General features: G+C 52.5%; 1 protein-coding gene and 1 long non-coding RNA gene across 15 annotated transcripts in view; one reads left to right on the top strand and one right to left on the bottom strand.

Moving 5' to 3' along the window:
- Positions 1-3,136, bottom strand: part of TCF7 (transcription factor 7) — a 39,501-nt gene extending 36,365 nt beyond the window's left edge. For 2 of the 13 annotated variants that reach the window (XM_064484229.1, XM_064484240.1), the window contains exons 1-3: positions 2,754-3,129; positions 2,493-2,559; positions 1,881-2,005 (exon numbers count right to left, since the gene is read on the bottom strand). In XM_064484229.1, coding sequence (XP_064340299.1) covers positions 1,881-2,005; positions 2,493-2,559; positions 2,754-3,005 — 444 coding nt within the window. In that variant the 5' untranslated portion in view covers positions 3,006-3,129. Of the gene's footprint in view, positions 1-1,880; positions 2,006-2,492; positions 2,560-2,753 lie in introns of all 13 variants that reach the window. The other 11 variants (XM_064484272.1, XM_064484275.1, XM_064484211.1 and 8 more) reach the window with 8 other exon arrangements.
- LOC135321003 (uncharacterized) overlaps positions 2,406-23,124 on the top strand; it is a 69,998-nt gene continuing 49,279 nt past the window's right edge. For both annotated transcript variants that reach the window (XR_010380356.1, XR_010380355.1), the window contains exon 1: positions 2,406-2,509. This is a non-coding gene — a long non-coding RNA (uncharacterized LOC135321003). The remainder of the gene's footprint in view (positions 2,510-23,124) is intronic.

The raw sequence follows: 23,124 nt of genomic DNA, 5'->3' as shown, positions 1-23,124 counted from the left end.
TGATGTCCCCCTGTGTTCCCAGAAGACAGGCAGTGGGAGGCTACAGCTGGGTGGGGAGGAGGACAAAGGGATTTGTCCCTATAAGAAAGGGTGTAACACACAAATGCATCTGCTGTAGCTTCAGAAAGATTCCAAAGTTGAACAAAATAAATGATTCAGGCCAGGGACATGGTGGTGTGCCTACCTCAGCCCTCACTTCTGACTGCTGGAGGCAGCCCTCCATCTGCCTAAACTTTGACCAGTGTAATCTAAAGGACACTGAATGGTCCCATCACCACACCCTTACGGAGAACCAGGCGCTGCCACTCTGGGCACTCTCCTACCACTTGCCCATGCTGTCTTTTCCCTGTGCCTCTGTGGACTCACAAGAGGCTGGAGGGAACCTGCCTTGCTAGGACTGTTTTGAGGCTTAGGCCTTTGGTCTAGTCATGGTTATCACAGTGACCCGAGCCCCCTGTCTAAACAACTCATCTGCTGTTGGTTGGGCAGTGGTGGGTTATGTCCCACCACTTGGCCTCGAATCTAAGGCTTTACATCTTGTAGGGGGCCCTGAAAACATCTTTGTTAAGTATCAGCTCATGCACTGTAGAGATTTCTGGGGAGAGCTGCTATGTCAGGTGGCAAGGTCAGAAGACAAGCCCTTTCCCCTACAGAAGTGGAAAGAAGTACCCCATGATGGAGCCACCCCAGAGCAGAAAGCCAGACTGAACCCTCAACTAACATGTTCCTTTACAGATGGAGGAACAGGAGTCCAAAGGGCAAAGAGCTCATTTTAGTCAGCTGTCTGCCAGGTTTTCCATCCTGGGTTTCTGGAGGGAAGACATGATCCATTTTCTCATGTCCCACCAGCTTCAGCATGAAACAGCCTTCAGAACCAACACTTCTCACTCCTGATCTGAAACAGCTGGGCAGTCACTCTCCGCCCTCTGGGTGACCCCCACCACTAGCTGTGTGAGCCTCCCACTGCTGGCCCCACCTGCACCAGGCCTACATTTGCTCCCAACACCCGCCCACCAGAGTCCCCAGACCTTTCATGTACTCTTGAAGCTCTAATCTCACCCCTGTTTGGGCCAACTGAACACGGTCTGAAACACTAATTTGAATTTTTTGTAAGCGCAGCTTTACTGCTCTAAGCACTCAGAATAGGCTCTTCACCCTTAGGTCATCTGCACCAAGGGGCAGAAAAGCATGGTTTCTAATGATCACGGAGTCTTTTCAAAGCACACGGTACTTAAACATATTTAATTTGCAAATTCATTAAACAGGCCTCTTACTGACACTACTGATTTGAAACACCTCTGCAAACCCGTCCTGGTGCATCTGAAACTAAGCCAGCTTCATAAAAACCTACTTTCCACACATTGTGTTTGGGCTCTTTCTCTAGCAAGGGCGCATTCATGCTAATAAGGACAGACGGAGTACAGCATGCTCCTCCTGCACCACCAGACCTGAAGCAGACCAGCTTTTCTGCCCATTCCTCCAAACACTGAGGCTTGGGACTTAGTGGGAGAATGCTAACAGCAAAGCTCACAGCTCCAACCGTACTGCGTCCACCACCCTCAGGAGGGGTGGGTGGTCTCAGCTTAAAAGTTCTCCAAGAAAACTCCACCCCAGCATCACCCAGCACAACAGGGCGCACACCTGCTTGTGAGCAAGCTGGGAAGACACAAGCCAACAGCTGGTGGAAAGGAGGGTGCCCAGGGCAGCCCTCCTCCCTTCAGGAAAGTTCTCCTTCTGGTTCAGATCCCACTAGAAGTGTTTGAGAAAAGAGAACAGAGTTGTCCTGTACCTATTTTGTTCTAGGCAGAGGTCACTTCTTGTCCATACCTGATCAAGGAGGCAGCAGGCACAAAGCAGGCTGGGCTGCTGGGGCCACTTACCAGCGGTGGCTGCGGCTGGGGATGTTGCCCTGCTCCCGAGGGGGGTGGGTAGTGCATGAGCAGATTGAAGGCGGAGTAGACGGTGTCTTTGTACATGCCGCTGGAGCACTCCGGAGCCTTCAGGCCTGGAAAAACCACAGCTGGTCAGACGCGCCAGCCGGGGTGGCTCGGCCAAAGGCTGTCCGTTCTCTCTCGAGAAAAAATCAGAATTGCCAAGGGGTCCCCTTCAAGTTTGTGACTTGAAGGGCTGGGGCCGCCCGCAGTGCCAAGTTTGGACGAAGGACCTCGAGTTCAGGCCTTCCTTACTCGACCTCCACGCCACGCTCTGGCCAAGGAACCTTGGCCAACGCTTGCTCCTCAATACAGGGGATTAGTCAGTCACCTGGGCAGGAGGGGAGGCGGAGATGGCGGGGGTCTGTTTACTCCTATAAAGGTCAGGGCACCGGAAGTGACTCGAGCCTGGCGGCGCCCGGGAAACCCGCCCCCCACTCCCCCACCCCCTCGGTTTTACCGCCTCCTTGAGCAGCAGTTGAGGGGAGGCAGCCCCTCGGCTCCCTTCCGTCCTCGGGGGCCCCGCTCTCTTAACCCAGGCCAGGCTGTGCATAAACTCACCGTCTTCCAGAGACTCCGTAAGTTTGTCGGGGAAAAGTCTCTGCGAAGTGTGTTCCCGCCCCAGAGCCTGCGGAGAGATCCAGAGGGGCCTTGAGGGGGTTGGGGAAGCTGGGGGCTCGGGCCCCGGGCCCGCGACAGGAGGGGTCTGAGGGATAGGGACCCCCAAGGACCGCGGAAGGGAGGGGAGGGAAGGGCGAGCCGCGCGTCGGGGTTGGAGCGCCGCAGCTGCCGGGCAGCAGCGGGGCGCGGGCCAGCGCTCACCTCGGCCCCGACCTCGGCCTCGCCACGGGCCCCGGCGCCCTCCCCCGGGACCCCCGCGCCGCCGGCCGCGCCCTCGGACTCATTGACGAGGGACGATTTGAGCTCAGCCAGGTCGCGCTCGGGGCCCGTGGCGCTGTCCTGGCTCTTGTCGTCCGGCTCCTCGCCCTCATCCTGGAAGGCCAGGAGCTCGTCCGGCGCGCCGAGGTCGTCGCCGCCGCCCGCGCCGCCCCCGCCCGAGTCCAGCTGCGGCATGGTGCGCTCCGCCCGCGGGGGTGCAGGGCGCGGGGGTGTGGGGCGCGGAGCCGGCCCGGGAGGCGGCGAGCCCGGAGTCCGGACCTCCGAGCCCGGAGCGCGGCAGGCGGAGCGCGGGCTGACTCCGCCTGGGCGGGCTGCGGGCGCGGGGCGCGGGCGCCTGGCTGAGCCGCTCGGGGAGCTGGCGGGTCCGAACATCAAAGGCGCCGCCGGCGGAGTGCCGGGGGCGGGGTGGGGACGCCGGAGGCGGGCCCGGTCGGTGGGCGGAGCCAAAGCGCCCCGCTCCTCCTCTCCCTGGAGAGGCAGGGACGAGCCCAATTGGGCACAGTCTTAAAGGGCTCGCTCCCCCAGACGTAACCCGAGTGAGGCGCCGGACGAGCCTAAAAAACATCACCCTTCTCTTGAAATGCGAGGATTCTAAAGGAGACTCCCGATCCCGCTTCCTCACCTACAACCAGAGTTTTCCGCCCCGCGCCCAGGTTTCTCCTCCGGCTGTGGAGGGTGCTGGTCTATTAGGCCCTTGGAGCTTGGGGGTGGCTTGGAAAGGGGGTCAAGGTGTGAATTGCGTCTGTCCCCGGGGCCCAGTATGTCCTAGGCTTGGAACTGGGGGCTTCCTAGAGCTTGGGGGCTGCTCGAGGCTGTGCTGGAACACCTGGCCGGCAGAGTTAGAACTCCTCAAAACCCCATTCTCTGGCTCATTCTCTAGCCCTCTGCCAATTTGGGACCTCCTTCTAGGTCGCCTGCACACAGTCCGAATGGAAGCATATATCCCTCATACATTTATTGAGTGTCTGTTGCATGCGGGACTCATACATCACACGTCTGTGACGGGCCCCTCAGACATGTGGCGGCTCTGAGGCGCCAACACAGCCAAGACGACAAGGAAGAAGTATCCTGCTCCCACCCAATACCGATCCTCTAGCCGCACCCCCCACCCTCCACAACGACTCTCACAAGTGAATTGTATGCCTGGAACTGCGGCCAGGGGATGCGAGGCTTTGGGCAGCTACGTGGGCCGCGGGATTCTGACGAGTGGTCGGTGGTCCCAAGCAGCTCAACCTGAAAGTCGCATTCCCGCGGAGCCCACTGCCTCTGAGCCTGGCGCAGGCGGGCCCTCCAAAGTCTAGGCTGCAGGGTCTAAAGCCCAAGGAGCGCGGGAATGTGCTTCAGCTTTCATCGCATCTACCAGGCACCCTGAGTCATGTCCACGTGGGCCTCCTCAGCACACTTGACCTCGGCTCAACCATTCATCTAGGAAAGACACTAGCCCTTTTGGATCGCGGTGCAGTAAACCGCAGCCCCCAGCGGATTCACGGTAGACGTTCCCATGTCTCCCGAAAGCAACTGGGGCACAGGATACTTAGGAGGGGAGGGCATCTTGGACGCCTCTCCGGCTCAGAGCCCCAGAGGATTCCTGCAGCGGCGCAAAGCCTGGCCGGAAGAGGGCCGCGCCGCCCCTGCGGGTCCAGGCCCAGCCAGGCTGGCTGCGGATCAAAGAGCCAGGGCCGCCCTTCTCAGCGTTCAGATCCTATCTCCACCCGCTCAGCGGGGCGCCTCAGTCCCCCACCTCAAGGCTGGAGCGCCCACTTTTCTTTCCTTCCGGGGGCTGGGGGGGAGGGGGAGCGGGGGTGGGCACTAGTGCTCAGCTTGGCGGATGGTGATGTGGGGAGAACCCTGCCCATTAGGTCTCCCCAGTCTCCTTTCCTGGGTGTGAGCTTGCTGTTTAGTCTCACTCATCCCCTCTAGAAGGGGATAGGGTTGGGCCAGGGAGGAGGGGAGTTGTTATTCAAGCCCAATGTAGCCCAGTTGGGCAGGGAGGGGGTACAGGAGGAGGGGCCCAAGGCCTCCCCCACCTCCTCTGCCCCTGAGGTTGTAGGATCTCTATTTGGTATGAGCCTTCTCTGGGAAGCTGAATGGGAATATGAATCTGCCTAACCCAAAGGCTTTGGATGTCCTCCTGCATTTGAGGGTGAGCCCAGCTTAGCAAGAGCCTCCTCCAGGATGAAAGTCCGCAGACCCATGAGGTCCCAGTGGACATAGACTAGTGGGGATTGAAATTTTCTCCATGGAGAAAGGACAGAAGTGAGGGCAACAGTGAGGTGGTTTGTTTGTTTTTCTCAATAAGGCTAAATTTTTTCAGCTTAAAGTATTAGCCTTTAATCAAAGATAATGAACTGTCTGCTCTATAGGTGTGAAAACAGCTTTTCTTTACTAAAATGATAGTGAGAATTGATTTTTAAAATATCCTTATTTGAAAAACTTAGCCATTCTCAGTTCACTCTTTCCCACCCCCAAATTTCTTTGGACATTTTATAGGACTGTGAAATCCCAAAGTCTGGGAGCCACTGCCCTATGCAGTCACGGCTCCAACTACTTGCCCTGCTGGGTAGAACCAGGGGAGGGGGTGGGTAAGTAGGGAAAAGAGGGGTGTGAGGTAGGCTAAAGGTAGGGAGAGAGAGGCTGAGTCTCAGACATCCACAGCCACTCTGGAATCAGCCTGAAGGCCTATGAGGGAGCATCTACCCTGTACTTACTCTGGACTCAGGCTTGGAGAAGGCAGGGTCAGAGGAGGGGACCTGCCCTCCAGGAGGCATTGATTGCTTGAGAAGCTGAGAAATTATTAGAGCTGAGTTTGTTACTGAATTAATCTTTACAGACCATGGGTGGGCAGGAGGAGCTCAGATACGGGGAGATCAATGTGGCTGGAGTAGTCAGGCTGGCTTCCTGAAGGAGGCGGACTTCATGTGGGCCTGGAAAGCTCTGTAGGGCTTGGAGAGACAGAGAGGAAAAGTTACTCAGGCTTGTCCTCAAAAGGCAGATCCAGCTCTGCAGTAGCCCCTTGTCTGGTCAGCACAGATTCCATCATCATTGCCATCATTCACACAGTGACTTCATATTACTGAGTGATTACTATGTACCAGGCTTCACATACATTATCTCATCGAATCATCATACTGATCCTATGACATAGGGACTACTGTCCCCTTTTATGAATGAAGAAACTAAAGCTCAGATAGGTTGAATAAGTTACCCTAGATCTCACCGCTTGGAAGTGAAGGTATTAGAATTGCAAATCCAGGCAGTCTGATTCCTGAGCTACCCTCATAACCACATTCTAGTGTTCCATTATGATTTCTAAAATTCCAGAGGGTGTCCCTATCTGCTTTGTGGTCTTTGCAGACAAGTGCTGATGAATGAGCTGTCACTAATAGAGTCCCAACTTTCTAGGTGTCTCATGTTGCATACAGGGGCCACCAGGAGGACTGGGGCAACTCCCTGGGTGGTCTGTATAGGGTGGCTCAAAGCCTTCACTGGGTGAGAAGGCCCAGAGCACTGAGTCCGACAGACCTCAGTCTGTACCATCTCTCTCCCTGCGCCCACCCTAGACTGCCTGCGCTGGGTGTTGACTCAGATCCCAAACAGAGACAGTAGATCCTGGGGCTCTTCCAAGGGGTAGTGACTGGGATATTGCTGTGGCTGCCCCCCGGAGGTGACCAGGCAATTTGGGGACCAGAGGCAGCTTCAGGGAGGCCACAGAATCTTCTAGATTCATGCAACCCAGGTCAGAGCTGGAAATTTAACAAGGCTTCATCTCCATGCATATGAACCAGGCAGACTGCACTGTCCTCAGATGCTGAATGCAGGACAAATGCAGAGCTCTTAAGGGCTGAGGATTGGAACAGGAGAGGTCCGGATTTAGATTTAGACAGATATGGTTTCGGTCCCTACCCTTTCATTTACTAGCTGGGGGATCCCAGACAAATCACTGACCCTCTCTGAGCCTCAGCTTCCTCATGGGTAAAATGGGTATCACCCCAGAGCCTGCCTCCCACTGTGGGAGCAGGGTTGAGATGACTCATGTATCCTAGGAAAGAGCTTAGCACGGCACCCAGCACAGTCCAAGTGCTCTAATAAATGGGTGCTCTTGCACTAGTTTTCGGAAGTTGTTAAGCTAATTGGCTCTTCATGTAACGTCATGTAAATCATCTAAATATTCTCATGCCCTGAGCCCACTTAATCATAACTAAGGCTAAAAACATACATTTCCTTTCCTTTTCTTTCATGTTCCTTTAACATGAAAGGCCTGCATGAACTCTCTGACCTTTTCTAACAGGGAGACCCTTGAAATGTGGCATTTCCAGAAAATGGCTCAAAGGAGCCCCAGATGGATGTGGTAAACTACAACGGGTCGAGGTTCGGAGAGGGTCTCTTCCTGCCCGCCAGCTGCCTGGCATCCTGTTGGGACTTGCTGATCACCACCTAGCTCCGGGCAGGAACACTTCCCATGGAACTTTCTCTCTCAGGGCAAAGCCTGGTCACACATCCTAGAGGCAGACTGTGGTTTGTTACTAGAAACACAGTTTGCTCTCTGAAAACTGTAGTTTCACTGCATGTCTGTGCATGTGTGTCTGTGTGCGTACTTGTGGGAGGTTGTGGCCTGCAGAACAGCAAAGACACACAATTGCTGGGGTGGGACTGCTCTGGCAGCTGCCTTTGAAATGAAGCAGGAAGGGTTTGGGGTCATTTCTTCCTTCTTTATAATATTCTGTGTGTTCTCCCCCCAGCTCCCTAGAATTAAGGCAATAACCAAGAATTGCTCTTAAAATAGAAATTTAATAATTAAGCTAGATGTTAGCTTTTCTTGATGAAATCTCAAGGAAGTTTGATCTAATTGGCTTGAGGGGTGGTATTGGTGAGATTATAAAGAGAGATGCCCCACAGGTTCAGAGGGTTTGTTATGACAATTTCCCAGGGGCTAATTTCTCACAAGGTGCCAGCCATTGTTCCCAGTGATTGAGGCTGGGATTCACTCACCAGGAGGAATAAATAGTCCTGGGTTTCCATTAGGAGGGGGTCTGGAGTCAGAAGCCAACGTGTCAGCAGCAAAGGCAAACTGGGAATGGATGCTACGTGCCAATCACTGGGCCCCCAGGGTGCACTAGTCTCCCAAGAGTTCAGTAGTAGGAGGCCTGTGTCCTGGTCCCTGTTCCGCGACTGGCCTGCTGAGTGAACTGCCTTCTCTGGACCCAGTGCCCCTTACCTAGTTGCAGGGATGCAGTGAGAAGCCCATTGTGATGAGTCCAGAAGGCATCAGAAATGCAACAGGAAGTGGGGGACACTGAGGCCCAGTATCCACGTGAGAGTCGCCTGCAGCTTCACAGGGGAGTGTGCCCACATTCGCTCCTGTTTGGGGTGTGGGAACAGCCCCAGACACACTGATGTCCTGATGTCTTACTTGTAGTAACTACCATTAGATGTCTTCCTTTGAGTCAGGGCTGTCAGGGCTTTGCCGCTTATTGCTAGGGTCTGACACAGAGCTGGCAAACTGCAGTGCTTAGAAATTTTGGGGTGGATGCCTGACTTGATGGATAGATGGATGGGTGAGTCATTCATAGCAGTGATCACTTAGAATGTGGGGAGGAAGTAGCAGGCCCAGTACCTGCTTTCAAGAAACTTGCCAACTTGTAGGGGATATCAGGCCACTAGAGTTTCCAGGAGCCAGGAGTTCAGAAACCTGGCTGTTATGTGCATGTCATGGAAGACAGGGAGGGCTTCCTGGAGGAAGAAGGTCAGCTTAGGAGGCAAGAAGGATTTAGTAGGCCAGGGCCTTCATCAGGCGGAGCAGTAGCCCACATTCTGTGTTGTGAAGGACTTTGACCCCATAGGGTCTCTGGGGCCTAGGTGAACCAGGATCCTGGGAGAGTTTGGCCATCTATCGATTCCTTCCGAATGGCACATCACCATGCCCCAGTTCCTATAGTCCCCCCATCCCCCACCAACTGGGACAAATCTTCCCAAGTATTGTCTCCCCAGATACTGGCTCTCCCTGTTTGCTCCCTCTCCTTGGGCAGACTACCTCCTGGGTGCGTAATCTACCATTGTGCACTGGGCTTCAAGGTTTTCCTGGTTCAGTGCCCCATGTAGACTGCCCCCTCTTATTTCTAGCAGCTGGAGTGTGTGTGTGGGGTGCGGGGAGGAGCAACAGGACATGGTGAGAAGGGAGGACTTAAAGAGGACCTGTGCCGGAGGACCTGTAGTCACAGTCAGTCCAATGTATACCACCAGTAAAGACTCTGAGAAGTCCTGTACCAGAGAAACCTTGTCTAGCTTTCTTCAGTTAAGTGCCTCCCAAACTTATTTGACTATAAAACTATTTTTCCATGCATGATTTTCCAAAGAACATGGCTCCTCTGAAAGTCTTTGGGGAATGCTGGTATCCCTGGTTTCAGGAGGCAGGGAGGGGTACTCCTTACTCAAAATATATCCCAATGTTTGACCCTGATATGGAGGAAATTAATGGTAGTTGAACCCCAAACTGGTCTTCATAGCTCTAACCAGACTTCACTCTAGCGCTACTGGACTCTCAGCTTCTTGGGATCACAGTACCTTCACCTGTGTCCCTGCTGAGTGCTAACATGAACCAAGCATACTGTGGTGCTTAGTAAATGCCTGCTGCTGATGGGATGGAGCTGTTGTGTGAAGGTCCAATCCAATTCAGCCCCTCAAACTCCCAGGGGCTACTCCCATTGTTTCGTTAGCTGGGAATTCTGCAGCGTCTGAAATGCCTTGGTTTTTTCCAAGGCTCATCTCTGGTCTCTCCCTTATCCAGGAAGCCTTCTCACCTACTCCAGTCCAAAGAGACCTCTCTCCCTTCCAGACTCCCATTGCCTTTAGAATTGAAGCCCCTCAGTTTCTCCTGAACTGTTCAGTCTCTTTCTTGTGAGTGAGTCTTCTGTGTCCTGACTGCTGTCTTTGTCGTCTGAGAGTCAAGGGGTGGGCTTAGAGCTCAGAGCCTGTGTGTGAACTGGGGCTTCTCCACTTACTCATTGTGGGTGGGACCTTCGGTGAATCACCTCCTTCTTGGAGCCTTCGGTTTTTCATCTGTTAAGTGGGAGCAATAATAAAAAATATGTTGTCTCAAGATCTAGGAAGAAGAGATGAATTCCTGCTTGTAAAGTACTTCACACAATGTCTAGTTGGGAGTAGGTTCTTGCTAAGTGGCGGCCAGTGTCAATTATTATTGTTCCCAGCCAGCAGGGCTGAGCTTAGGACCAGCCCTTTGAAGTGCTTAGCAGAGGCTGTCCTTGCAATCCTGCAGTCCTGCTAGTCATGGGTGGAGAGTTGGGGCCAGGGTGGGGAAGGCACCAGGAACCCTGCCTTCTGAGGCCACCGAGTGTTCAGCCTGAGTGGAGACTCCTCCTGCCAAGAGATGGCCATCTCCAGATGTCTGCAGGCCGGAGGGAGCCAGCTGGCCTGTGGGGCCTCAGGGCAGAGAGAGGACTAATGGGAGGAAATTACACAGAGAGATTTCATCTCAGCTTGAGGAAGCACGTCTACTAGGCAGAACTGGCCAACCGTGGCCCGGCCGGGCCCCTGACAGAGGCAGTGAGCTCCCTGTCACCAGAGGTGCGCGAACAGAGGCTGAGGGCTTCCAAGGGAGGGAAGCCTCTGAGTGGGTTTCTACCCTTGAGGCTCCTCCGAGGCTGTGGGCAGTCCCTTGTACTTCCTGAGTGGGTCTGGCCCTCACGTGGCCCATTGAGCCCACTAGGTGTCTGAGCAACACTGGCTCTGTGTGGAGTGTGAGGGCAAAGGCTTGAACATTTCCGGCTCCAAACTGGGGCCAGAATTTGGGAGGGGGGAGGGCGTTGCTCTAAGAGGCTGATCTCAAGGGGGTTAGTAACCACAACGTCACCTTTCTGAGGTGGCAGCTTGGTTAGAGGGCTGACATCATAGACCCTAGCCTGTTCTGCGCCCAGATGCCCCTCTCAGGCCTGCCGGGGCCAAGGAGGACAAAGATTGATGGTGGGAGGGGGCTTGTTCTTAAATCAGCCTCCCCTCACTTCAACTTCTAAAAGCAGGGGCTGGGAGGAAACAGATGGGAAGAAGCAGGAGAGGAAAGAGCCTGGGTTACAATATTGGCCATTTGGTAGCTCTGTGACTGGACAAGTCACCTAACCTCTCTGCTTCAGTTTCCTCACCTGTAAGACAGAATGACAGTAATACCTATCTTCTTGTGAGGATTAAGTGAGTTATTGTTTGTGGTCCATAGGAAGTACCATGTAAGTATTTGCTAAATAGACAAAAATTAATTGATAAACTCGCCTATGCCTAATCTACCCTGCAAGGGGCTTTACATTAATCTCCTTGTTTAGTCTCCACAACAGCGTAATGAGATTGAAACTCCTATTATTAGGGAAAGTGAATCCCAGCAGTCAATTCCCTGCCCAAGGTCACACAGCTGGTGAGAGGTAGAGTGAAAGCTTAAACTCAGGATGGTCTGGCTCTCAATCACTCATTTCTGCTGCCCCACAGGTTTGCATCCTCTCTAGGGAGACAAAGCACAAGTGCAGGGTAACAACGGATTGATGGCGGAAAGGGGTCAGAGACGTCCCCCACATCTGCCTTGCTCAGGCTGGAAGCCCCTTCTCGTGGCTGCTGCCCAGGAGAGATCTCTCTGACTAATTTGTGGAAACATTGCTGGGTGACTCCGATTACAAATTATAGCCCTGCTTCTTCCAGCTGAGTAATCTCCATGGTGGAGGGCAGGGGGTGGTCCTGGAAGTATTGGGGGTTCTAGGATGGCTGAGTTTGCCTTGGTGGTGACACAGCTGAGGGAGCTGAGCCACCCAGACAACCTCCAGGGGCAAAGGACAGGAGCTGGGAGGCCTGGGTTCCCTAGACAGTCTCCCTGGGTGGCGCGGAATCCCAAATGTGGGCTTAGGGTGTCCTGCTCACTCTCATTTTTCCTTCTGTCCCAGCTGGACTCCTCTCTCTTGCTCATGACTGTGTGTCCTGGGCTGAGCCAGGGCGGGCAGGGAGCAGATGTCCAAGAAATATGTGTTGGATTCCAGAATATCTCCAGACACTACACTTGACTGTTTACAAAACTCTTTCCCCACTGTTATCTCATCGGATCCTCACAACAGCCCTGAGAGGTAGATCTTTTAACCCCATTTTACAGATGAGGAAACTGTGGCTCAGAGAGAGGAAGTGACTTGCCCAAGGTCATGCAGCTCAAACCCGGGTCTCGGGGCTCCAAATTAACTGTAGCTCTGCAGCCCAGCAGAGATGTCTCTCCTGTCATTGTGTGAGGCAGTGGGGGGACAGAAGGAACCCATTGTTGGTGGAGGTCCCCATGGCCTCCTTCAGCACAGAAGTACTTCTCAGAAACGGTCAAGGGAAATGGTCTTATCATCAACCGGGCCACAGAGTCACAGCCTCCATGGCTTCTCACTAGGGCGCAGGGGCTCAGGGATGCTGAGTTCTTTCCCAGCCTCTCATCGGTGTCAGTTAGTCCAAGCTCTCAGGAGCTCTCTGCCAGGGAGATGAATCCAAGTCATTGTCCTAAAGGTGGGAAATCAGAGCTGTGCCTCATTTTGGGGCAATAGCACTCTGTTCCCTGGAAACAGAGCACCAGAGAACTGTCTGAGATCCCCCCTTCTCATGCCTCTAGCCTCTGGAGCTGTCCTGGAGCGAGGGGCAGCGGCTCACTTTCTGGAGCCAGCCTCCATTCTGCAGCGGTGAAAGTGCATCTCTTCACCTCTGGGTCACTGGTGGGCCTCTGCTGACAGCTGCGGTTTTCCTCGTCAGCTCTGCCGTTTTACTTTTTGTTCACTGCTCTATTATTACTGACATCTTAAAGGGTTTCCCCTTCTGGTCAAGCTTTGTCTTTTGTTTTTATAGTTTTAGAACTTCTCTCCTCTTCTGTCTGCTCCCGGCTGTGGTTTTGGAAGATGCTGAAGCAGGAGGTAGATGAGGGGCAGTTTGAATGCAACTTCCCCCTGGGTCCCTCACCCCCCTGTCTCTGTCCCCAGCAGAGCTGAGGGGCCCGCAGGGTGGACCCAGCTCTGAGGGCAACACTTGCGGGAGAACATGCCCCTTTGAACTGGGAATTCTTTTTCTTGTTCTAAGTGGGGATTTGGTGCCTCTAGCCCTGCATATATAAGGCCCTTGGCTGCCATGACCCACCCCCTCCCCTTCCCTCCAACATTCTCCCCCTCTCAGGGCTGCTGCCACTGCTGGGGGAAGCTTCTAGTACAACTGAGCCCACTAACCATAAACAATCATCACTTCTTGGGGCCGGTAGTGCCCTGGGAAGATGGGGACATGGCAGATCTTGACAAGATGGGGGATAGAAAAAGTTTTTTGTGGGGCCCCTCTGCCCATCCTGATTCATTGTGGGACTAGGTTTAGGCTGAAAACTCCCCTTCTGAAATTCGCAGCCCCTCTGGCTTGGGCGGGGGTTTCTGCGCTATGCTAGGCCATAGCCACCAGCCCTTTGCAGTGGATTCCTGGACTTAAGTGGGGGGCTAGGGTGGCCCTATCCATTCTGACAGTTGGTTTTTGGGAGGGCAGGACTGCAGAACTGAGAACCACCAGGCTGTCAGAGATTAGCTTGAATTCCTACCTCTACCCTGGAGCCAGAGAAATGCTCCCAGCCTCCTCCTCAGCCCTGCACCCAGGATCCCAAACTAGGAAGGATAGAAGTTGCAATCCTTTTTGCCCCTGCTCCCCCTCCAAAATAGTAGGGGTAGGACCTGGCTGGTTCCCAAACTACTCGTGCTTTTGTAGCTGAGCTCTAACTTTTTGTTTTATGTTCGAAGACAAGATTCAGATCTGCAGGGGGAAAGCGCTTAAAACGCCTTTGGTTGCTGGGACTTGTACCTGAGACAGACCCGCAGCACGCCTGCACCCCAGAGTGGGAAATGCTGTCTTGGTCTTTCCTGTACACCCACAGAAATTCCTGAAGTTGCCCAGAGCACCAGCTCGCAGGCTAGTCAGGGATCTATGATGCCAGCACAGGGAGGACTGAGCCTGTCTTGTTCACTGCTAGTGCCACAGACCCCAAAGAATGGGGGGCATCAGTGGGCAGTTAGAATTCCACTGTGTGGACAACAGCCTGGTGTAATTCCATGCCCTGGACAGCAGAGTCTAGTTGTGCAGGCCTCAGAGAGGGGAAGAGCAGTGAGGATCAGAGTGGTTAGGGAGGAGCCCTGGAGGAGGAACCCCAGAGCTGCACTGAAGGGCAAGTGAGGGGGGAGAAAGGGAGGGGGGCCTTTGGAGCCGAGGTTGAGAGGTGATCCTCCCCCTCCTACCTTCCCTGGACCAGCCCCAAGCACTGAGGAAAGCCAGACTGCTAGAGCTCAGAGAGACCCATGAGATGGCCAGGACCCCCAAACATGCAGACAGGGGAAACTGAGGCCCAGAGGGGCAGGTCTCAGGCCACTGGAGCCCCTTCCTCTACTCCATAGCCCAAAGAATTTAGAAGCCTCCTGCCCCAAGCTCAGGAAATCTTGAATCATGCAGCAAGAGAAAAACAAAAATCCAAAGCACGCATTTAGTGTATGAGTATGAGTTGCTCTTGTAATAAAAAATAAACCATTTTATGTTATTTTTTTTAAATGTAGGAGGAAATAAACACTTTGGGGGTAGGGTGAGGCTTGAGAGCTTGCTGCATTACAAAAACTACACTCACTCACTGCCCTGACCCAGGGTGACCAGGCAGCTAGTCCAACAGTCTCCTCCCGCTCCCTCCGGGGAAGGCGGGATCCCGCTGGGGAGCAGCTGGGCCTGTGCATAGCACCCCCTGGTGGCTGGCTCTGGAGGAGGCTATGTCTGAACGGCAAGGGTGGGAAGTAAGGAGTTTGGTCGCTGCCTCCTTCCACAGCGGCTACCATTGCACATTAGAGTACAGAAGCTGGGTCCCACTGGCAGAATTCATCTCCCTCATTTATCAGGGAGCTGTGACAGGATACTCACCCGGGCTTTGCTGCAGGCCTGGCAGCCAGATCTGCAGGTTCAACAGAGCCCCAGCAGGGGATCTTTAAAAAGTCGCTCACACAGGGCCTGATGGTGGTGACAGGCAGCAAGAGAGCCTGGAAGGCTCCCGTTGTTCCTGAGCATCAGACTGACCCCACCTCCAGTGTTGCTGACAGAGCCATGGCACACAGCCCACAGTGAGGGGTGTCCCTGAGGAGTCCCTGCTCTACCCTGGCTCGCTGCTCAGGCTGACAGGATAGTGACAACAGTGATGGCAGTAGCAAAGTCAGCTCACGTCCCCTGTTTCCTGAGTGCTGCCTCCAGGCCTGCACAGGTGAAGCCTCATAACAGCTCTATGAGGCAGATGGTCTCTCTTTTTTTTCCATGTAGTCTTTTTTTTAGTGAAAAATCTTTAAGGTAGAGAGCATTGTATAATGAACCCAATTTCATTCCAATTTCACAATTATCAAGATTTACTACAATTGTTTTGCTTTTCCTTACTTTCTTTCTCCCTTCCTTCTTACCTTTTTTTTCTTTCTCTTTTTAAATATTTTAAAACAAGTCCCAGACATCATGTCATCTCACTCTTGCATGCTTTAGTATGTATTTCTAAAAACATGGACATTTTCTTGTGTAACCACAAAGGCATTATCGCAGCCAAAAAAAAAAAGTCATAATTCCTTGGTGTTATCTAATACTAGCCTGTGAGGCAGGTACTTTTACTGTCCCCATTTTCCAGATAAGGAAGGAGAGATTCTGAGAGGACCAGTAACTTGGCCCAAGGTCACACAGCTTGTTAGTGTTGGGGATGGAATTTGAGTCTGACTTGGTGGCCCACCCTCTAAATCACTCTCTCTGGTCCTCAGTTTCCCTCGATAAAGTGGGGAATAATAATGACTGCCTTACTCCTTCACCTGGTACTGCCTGAGTGTACCACGTTACTCTTGCTTCCAACAATAACAATGAAAATAGTAATGAGATAAAGCAATCAGAAGAATTGATAGAAAATTGATATGATTGCCAAGAACTATGACAATGAAAGAAAACTAAGCTTTGCTGCGTCCCCACTCATCTGTCAGCTCACCCTTATCTCGTTTAATCTCTACCCCAATCCTATGTTTCCTGATAGGCAGCTTCATTTTACAAGTGAGGGAACTAGAGGCTCAGAGGGTGGAAGTGTGTCTCCAAATTCAGGCCACTAGTAGCTGACAGGAGCGGGATTTGGAGCCAGGCTGGTCTCTTGGGAGTGGCAGAAATCCCAAGGGTTGTGTCAGGAGCTGAAGGTGGCTTTGCTAAGGGTTTCAGGGCATCCTGCCATCACAGGGAATGTGCCTGCTGGGATTACTGCTTGCAAGTAACAGAAATCAGCTTTGGTGATTTGGGGCAGAATAGGAGTGTATTGGACGTATTGGGATAGTTCACAGAAGGGATTGGAAGGAAGGAGCCAGGCTGGGAAAAAATGGACTTGAAGCAGTCCTGGGCCCTGGAAGGCAGCAACTGCTCAGAAGCCTCAACTCATCACCACCTGCAAGATGAATTCACTTCTGCCTTTTTCTCTGCTTTGATGTGTTTTTTGAGACCCAGAGACCTAAGAGAAAGCTTCTAAGGGATCCAGCCTGGTGGCACAGCCTCTGCCCTCCATCCCTGAGAAAGCAGGGCAATTTCTTGGAGGGTTCCAGAGTGCTGGGCGGTGCCAGGGCTTTTAAAGGAGTGAAACAGAGAGGGAGCTGGAGGGGATTCCCCAGAGAGGACTCTGCCTGCTTGGGTTTTCACACTGTAATTTTGTTTCTAGTCCTCAGTGTGTGAGTCACATGTGAAAGTCTCTTGTTTTGCCAGGCCCGTGTCTGCTGCTGCCACCACCTTCACAGCAGCTGCCACCTCTAGGTAGGAGGCCTAGATCACGGGCAGGACCCTGTCTACCACTGGGTGCTACAGATATGGGAGCAAAGCATTAGGGACTGTAATCTTGGGGCCCACTGCTGGGGAGGGATTTTCCATCCTTTGCATCACTTGCAAATGAAATGCTAATTATATGCAAACAAATGGGTGCCCTCAAAGCCCAGCAGCTGGTAGGAGTTGAAGGGAGGGGACCTGGCTCTGGCTGCTCTGTGCCTTCCAGAAAATACTCAACCTAGCTTGCCCCCAGGGAGAGCCCCGGCTTTGGTCAGATCCATTGCCACCTTCTTCTAGAAATGGGCCCTGGCTGCCGCTAGAGTCTGTACCCCTGGGCCCTTAGTACTCCCTGAGGGGCCTCAAATCCTTGTGAGAAGTAAGTGGGGCATAAAGTTTAAATTAAGAAATAAAAAGGGGAGGAGGGTATAGCTCAGTGGTAGAGTGTGTGCTTAGCATGTACGAAGTCATGGGTTCAGTCCCTAGTACCTCCGTTAAAAAAACCAAAACTAATAATAAATAAATAGACCTAATTACCTCCCCCACGAAAACAAACAAGGCCTATTTCCCCTCCTCGCCCTTCCCTCTCACTGGCTTCTCTCTATGAAGCTCCATTTCTCCTCAGCCTCAAAATATTACCCGCACCGGGGCAGCCCCAGCAGCTTCTGACTTTTTTGCTCATCATGGCTGTAGGATCTGAGCCTGGAGCCCGGCCTGGCTTGCCCACTGCTCCTGGACAGACAGGCCCGGGAATCACAGGCCCTCAACACAACTTTGAGTGCACTGCAACCCACCTGGGTTGTTTTCCTGTCCTTTGTGGACCAAAACTTGGCCCCTTGGGACTCTTCTACCTCCTCAGTGCCTCAGTTCCTCTGGGTGAGCCTCCAGGAGAGAGGGTAGGTGCTGGGCTGGCCTTGGGCACTATGAGCTAAACCCCCTACCTGTGCAGGCTTCAAGGACCAGATTGGGGGCACTCATGCAAGAAGCCTCAGGGCCGTGGGGCCAAAGAGCTTCACGTAACGAAGATGGGGCTGGTGGTCAGGACCACACAGGGCACCATTACCTGTCCAGGCCCAGAGGAGTGGAGGGTGAGAGGGGAGCAGTGTCAGAGGCTGGCAGAGGACTAGTCTAAGAAAAAGAAATCCTTGTGTTGGCAAGACCTGTCCTGTGAGGGTCTCCGTGAGAAAGTCCTCAGGAACCCGAACCATAGTTGTACACATCTATTTGCACATTTTGTATACCAAGACCACTGTATATCTAGATCATTGTCTCTTCTGTGGCTGTGAGCCTCCTTCTGGACAAACACACTGCTTCTCCTGTCCTCCCCACCACCCTGAGGAGCACCCCGAGGCCTGCTTGCCAGCAGCCCCTCCACAGGTGTGGACATGTAGAGCGGCAGGGACCACACACTCTCGAGCCACTGGAATGACCTCTCCCGGATGAACCAAGCAGGGCCGTGGGCTTCCAGGAAGGGGTGGCTTCCCTAAGCTTGTGCCCAGCTGCCACTGGAAACACCCTCACCGTTTCATCAACTGAAGATGTATTTAAAAGAGTTCTGTGTTGTGGCTGTTCTGGGAGAAGTACTTGAGGATCCAATTTTAAAAGCCCTTTTCACCGCCTGGACCCTCAGCGAGTTGCCACAGTGATACTTTAGAAGAAAAACAGAGCTAAATGAGCTTGGTCGTGCCTTTGTGATCCTGAATGTTTTCCATTCTGAGCCCTTAACATATAATTAAAGATTATTTAGTGTAGACTTTTTCTTTTATTGTAAATTAATTTCAAAACCAAGTTTTGAGGTTAAATAATGATTGCATTTGTTAATCAATCCAACCTGGATTTTCTTCCAAAAGCAAACCGGATACTGTTGTCAAAATGTTGGAAACGGGATTTTTGAGAACTTGGGGTTTCACTGACTGCAGTGGCGTTAAGGCTCCTGAAAGTGTGACTGTGTGTTGATGTCTTTTCACTAGGCAGGGATGTGCTTTGGGAAGAGGTAAAACTAAGGATGTTGATGGCATATGTTCTGGGGGCTGTGAACCTCTGGCTGTGGTCTGGGTCCCAGGAAATTCACCGCTCCCTGAGAGGGGGCTGTCAGCCCCTTGGCCAGGCCTCAGTGCACCTGCTGGAGAGCGCATAGGTGTCCACCCAAACACAGTGAGGTGGGTGAGGCCCTGGGACAGGGGAAATTGGCTTGCAGCGCCTTGTGCCTCCCAACTCCAGTCTCTGTCAGAGAGACTTCTGATGTTTTCCTCTGGGTTTCTCAGTCTCGGCACTATAGCCATTTCAGCCAGGTAATCTTTGTTGCAGGAGGTGAGTTGTCCCGTGCATTTTAAGGTGTTTAGCCACATCATTGACCTCTACCCACTAGACACCAGCAGCACACGGCACCCCCCCCCCACTTTCGTGAAGCCAAAAGTGTCTCCAGGTGTTGTCAAATGTCCCCTTAGGGACAGAATTACCCCCAGCTGAGAACTGAGTTAAAACATAATACACATTCATGGTAGAAAACGAGATAAAAATAATCTACAATTTCAGTATCCAGAGTTAACCCCTGTTAAGTTTTCGACGTACTTCTTCCAGACTTTCTTTTCCACGCAGATATGGATTTTTGCTTTTTCCTGGAACCAAGGCCACACAGTGTACTGTTTTGTCACTTGCCAAGCCACGGATGGCACAGTGGCTGACTTCCCTTGCAGCCAGATCTACTCTGCTGCACCTCCCCGCAGACTCGGCTGAAAGCACCCCTCTTCAGTATGGCAGCTGAGGGGCCTGGAAGAGTGGTGTCAAGCCCACCAGGATCTCATCTTAAGCTTTAAGGGTCACATAGGTAATAGGACAAACTTCAAAATGTGCAAATAGATGTGGACAAACTGTTTCCTTTCCACCCCTCTCCTGTCCATCCTTTCTCAGACGCAGCCTTTGCTTTCTCTCATATTCAGTCTCAGAGATGGTCTGTGCTGTCTAGAACACGGGTGCCTATTGAGCACTTAAAATGGACTAGTGTGCTGAGGGGCTGCATTTTAAATTAAATTACATTTAAATTAATTTGAATGTAAATAGCCACTTGTGGCTAGTGGCAAACTTCTTGATAGCACAGCTCTAGTCCCTGGGCCCTGGCAGCCTCTCGCAGCTCCCTGGAGCCCCTGGGAGTGGGAGGGGATGGCAGTCTGGGATCACACAGCCCTGATCTACAAGCACCTCAGTGGGGCTGGAGCTGCAAACTGCAGGGAAGTAACAGCTACTCTCTAGTGAGGCAGGGGATTCCAGCTAGGGGACATTCAAAGGTTTCCCGCAGTGCTTATCAGAATAGGGAACGGCCAACAGGAGAAGGGCAGCCACAGCCATTTTCTACCCCTTTCTGCAGGGTTATGGCCCAGCAGCCATCAGTCCCTCGGGGGAGGGCTCAGTCCTCTCTGGGAACAGGAAAAAGGGCCCTCACCCCAGTTCCCTCAGGACTCTGTGGGTGCAGGGCTCTGCCCTGCATGGAGGCCTGTTCTCTCCTACCCAGACCTGCACTCTGAGTTTGACATGAGACGCACTGATGGGAGCTCTGGAGTACCTGCTGCCGCCGACTCTGTGAAGTCTGAAGTCTGGGAGGTCTGGTCAGGCCCTGTGAAAAGACATCACCAGTAACCTGGGCAATTACAAGTCTGTAGTGCTTGGGCCGAGATGGGACTCTCAGCTCTGCCTCAGCCTAGAGTCCTGCAGCCGGGCCTGTTTCCCTGAGGGCATGCTGGACACACACGCAGGGCTACCATGGAACAACTCTGGGGACACCATTCACATGGGACATGTGTGGCCAGGCTGGGGACACAGATGCATGCATTTGTGTCAGTCTTGTGACCATGCACACCTTTCTCACCACACTTCAGTACCCCCAATACATGAAAATCCAACTTGACTAAAAATAACAAGCAGCCTTATTGCCCACTCTTGGAAACTCATGGCTTCCCTCAGGGCATTTGAAGTGGGTCCCCTTTACATTGAACTGCTCAGGACCATACTCAGCTCAAGCAAGTGAGGTGCACCCATGCGCCGATGACTCACTTGTACATTCAGGCTTGCCAAGGGCCAGGGCAGCTGCTGTTCTCAACCACGCAGATCTCTGGTAGACTTACGAATCCACAAATCACCTTTATCCCCTGGAAGGATGATTGAGCACTAGATTGAAAGAAGCCTTTGCTGCAAGTGTGTTTGGTCTAAGCTAGAAGCCATCATAAGGAAACTCCAGCTGTTCTACTGGTCCCTGAAAAGTCTTAAGGGTTGCAAGCAAGAAAGACTTGGATGCCAATCTGTGATCATCTAAGCCCCAGTAGCGAACTTACTGAACCACATGGTAAACAACAAGTATAGTACCTTTGTTCCTTCCTTGTGGGGGGCCAGTGGGGGTTGTTGGGAGGAATTGGCATACATAGGAGGCTCTAGCATCTGTGTTGGAGATCACCCCCAGAAAACTGCACGTCTCTAGGTGAGGAAATGGAGCCAGAAACATCAAGACATTACCCCAGGATTTAACAGCGTAAGGGGCAAAGCTGGGACTCCAACCTTGGTCTTCCAAGCCTGGCCCCCGTCTGGGAGCCCTCCTGCACACAGCTCCCTCTCCAGAACAGAGAGAAGCCCAAGACAGTGACTCAGGACACGCTCCGTAGTTCTGCTGATCAATTTTTTGTTTTGAAGTGAGATGTTCTGCCGCTATTAAAGTCTTTAGGAAATTATAGTGATTTTGACTTTTTCAGACATGTTTGAATTACTCACAGTCTGGAATTCCTAGGCAGGGGGTGAGACCCAGAGAGCTGCAGAGAAGTTAGGGGCACAGGATCTGGGGTCAGATGGAAATGAGTTCAAATCCCCACTCTGCCACATACCAACTGTGTGAGTTAACTGCTCTGAGCCTCTGTTCCCTCATCTGGTTTCATTAACCAGTACCAGCATTTAGTTCAAGAGTTGCTGAGGGACTAAACGAGGTAGTAAGCAGAGAATGGTTGGCTCCCAGGAGGCTTGAAGAAATGGGCTTTGGGGTTATTTCTTAATTGAGCAGGGAGGCTGGGGTCTTGCTCTGCAAACACAGAATCAGCTTGGACTGAGGCCTGAAGCAGAGCCTGTTCGGCCTTATGGATCATGAGCAGGGCTGTCTGAGTTCAAATCCCAAATCTGCCACTGACCTGGGGCCAAAGGACTTGCCCTCTCCGAGGCCATTTCCCTGAAGGAAAAAGAAATGTGGATGACTACTGTGTAGGTCTATTGCAGGGACTGCATGTTCAGTGCTTAGAATTGGTGCCTGGCATACAGTTGGTGCTCATGGATGAGCTTATCGCTGTCCCTATTCTTTCTGTCTGTACCTGTGTTTCCGTCAGGGTAGCAACGGCTCATGTCTGTAGAGGTAGTGGGAGAGTTTCCATAGCTCTGTTTCTGCCAAATATGGTGTGAATTTGAGCTTTTCTTGTTCAGTATGTGGCTAAGCCTTTGCCCAGGCTGTTCCATTGCTAAGAAGCCCCTTACTCCTCCATCCCGGCCAGCAAGGCTGTGGGAAGAATGCGAAGAACTTTCCTGATCTAACCCGTCAGAAACATTAATTGAACATCCCACAAATATTTACTGAATGCCTACTCTGTCCAAACACTGTGCTAGTGTTAACCTCTCCATTCTTTTTTCTCAGCCCATTTCTGTACTTGAACACTTGTGTATTCCACCTTATGCTGTAGCATTAATTTTCTCTCCAGATTTTAGAGGGCAAAGGGCCTTATAACCTGCATAGGGTCCAGGGCCAGTTTGTACCCCGGCATCTTCTCTGTCTGACTTTTCTCCCTGAGCACAGACCCACCCAAGGGGCAGATGTGTCAGTCTCCCATCCCCGAGCCAACGGCAGATGGATCTGAGCATGCTCAGAAGGACTGCGGGGTACCACCACCCAGCTGGGGATTCAAAGCCCTTGAGAGGTAGCCCCCAAAGGAAGATGAAGGCCTTAAACTGTTATTGTAAATGTGTCTTCTCTTCGTGGGTTGCATGGAGATCAAAGCCCGAAGGAAGTAGAAAGTTGCTCTCTGACAAAAACACCATATTTTTAGAAGTGCTTGGTGGTTTAGGATGTTTGCCCCAATGCTGCCTTTCAGTGGTAGGGGGTGGGGCTGGGGTGGGGGCCAAGGGATGCGACCTCAGGCTGAGGGTTGCTGAGAGTGGGTTTCCTGGCAGCAGAGGGCCTGAGGGTGGAGGCTGAGGGTGGGAAGTCCGTCATCACATATCTTTCCTGAAGACCAGAGCCCCCAGGCCATATACTTGGCGGGTGGGCAAGGCCGGGGGAGTCTGAGAGGCCTCTGGCTCCATCTCTTTTCAGACAAGGGAGCACGAAGGCCCAGAGAAGAGCAGAGGATTTGCCAGCCCCTCCCCCCTTCTCCATCTGGGGATTTGGGACTTGCATGCATGGAACCCTTAGAGAACAATGCATGCATTCTGTAATCAGAGCTAATTGGTG

This window comes from Camelus dromedarius, chromosome 3, assembly GCF_036321535.1.
Source record: "Camelus dromedarius isolate mCamDro1 chromosome 3, mCamDro1.pat, whole genome shotgun sequence".
Classification (NCBI taxonomy): domain Eukaryota; kingdom Metazoa; phylum Chordata; class Mammalia; order Artiodactyla; family Camelidae; genus Camelus; species Camelus dromedarius.
Note: the sequence above shows the minus strand (reverse complement) of the source record. Positions and strands in the feature narration are given on the sequence as shown.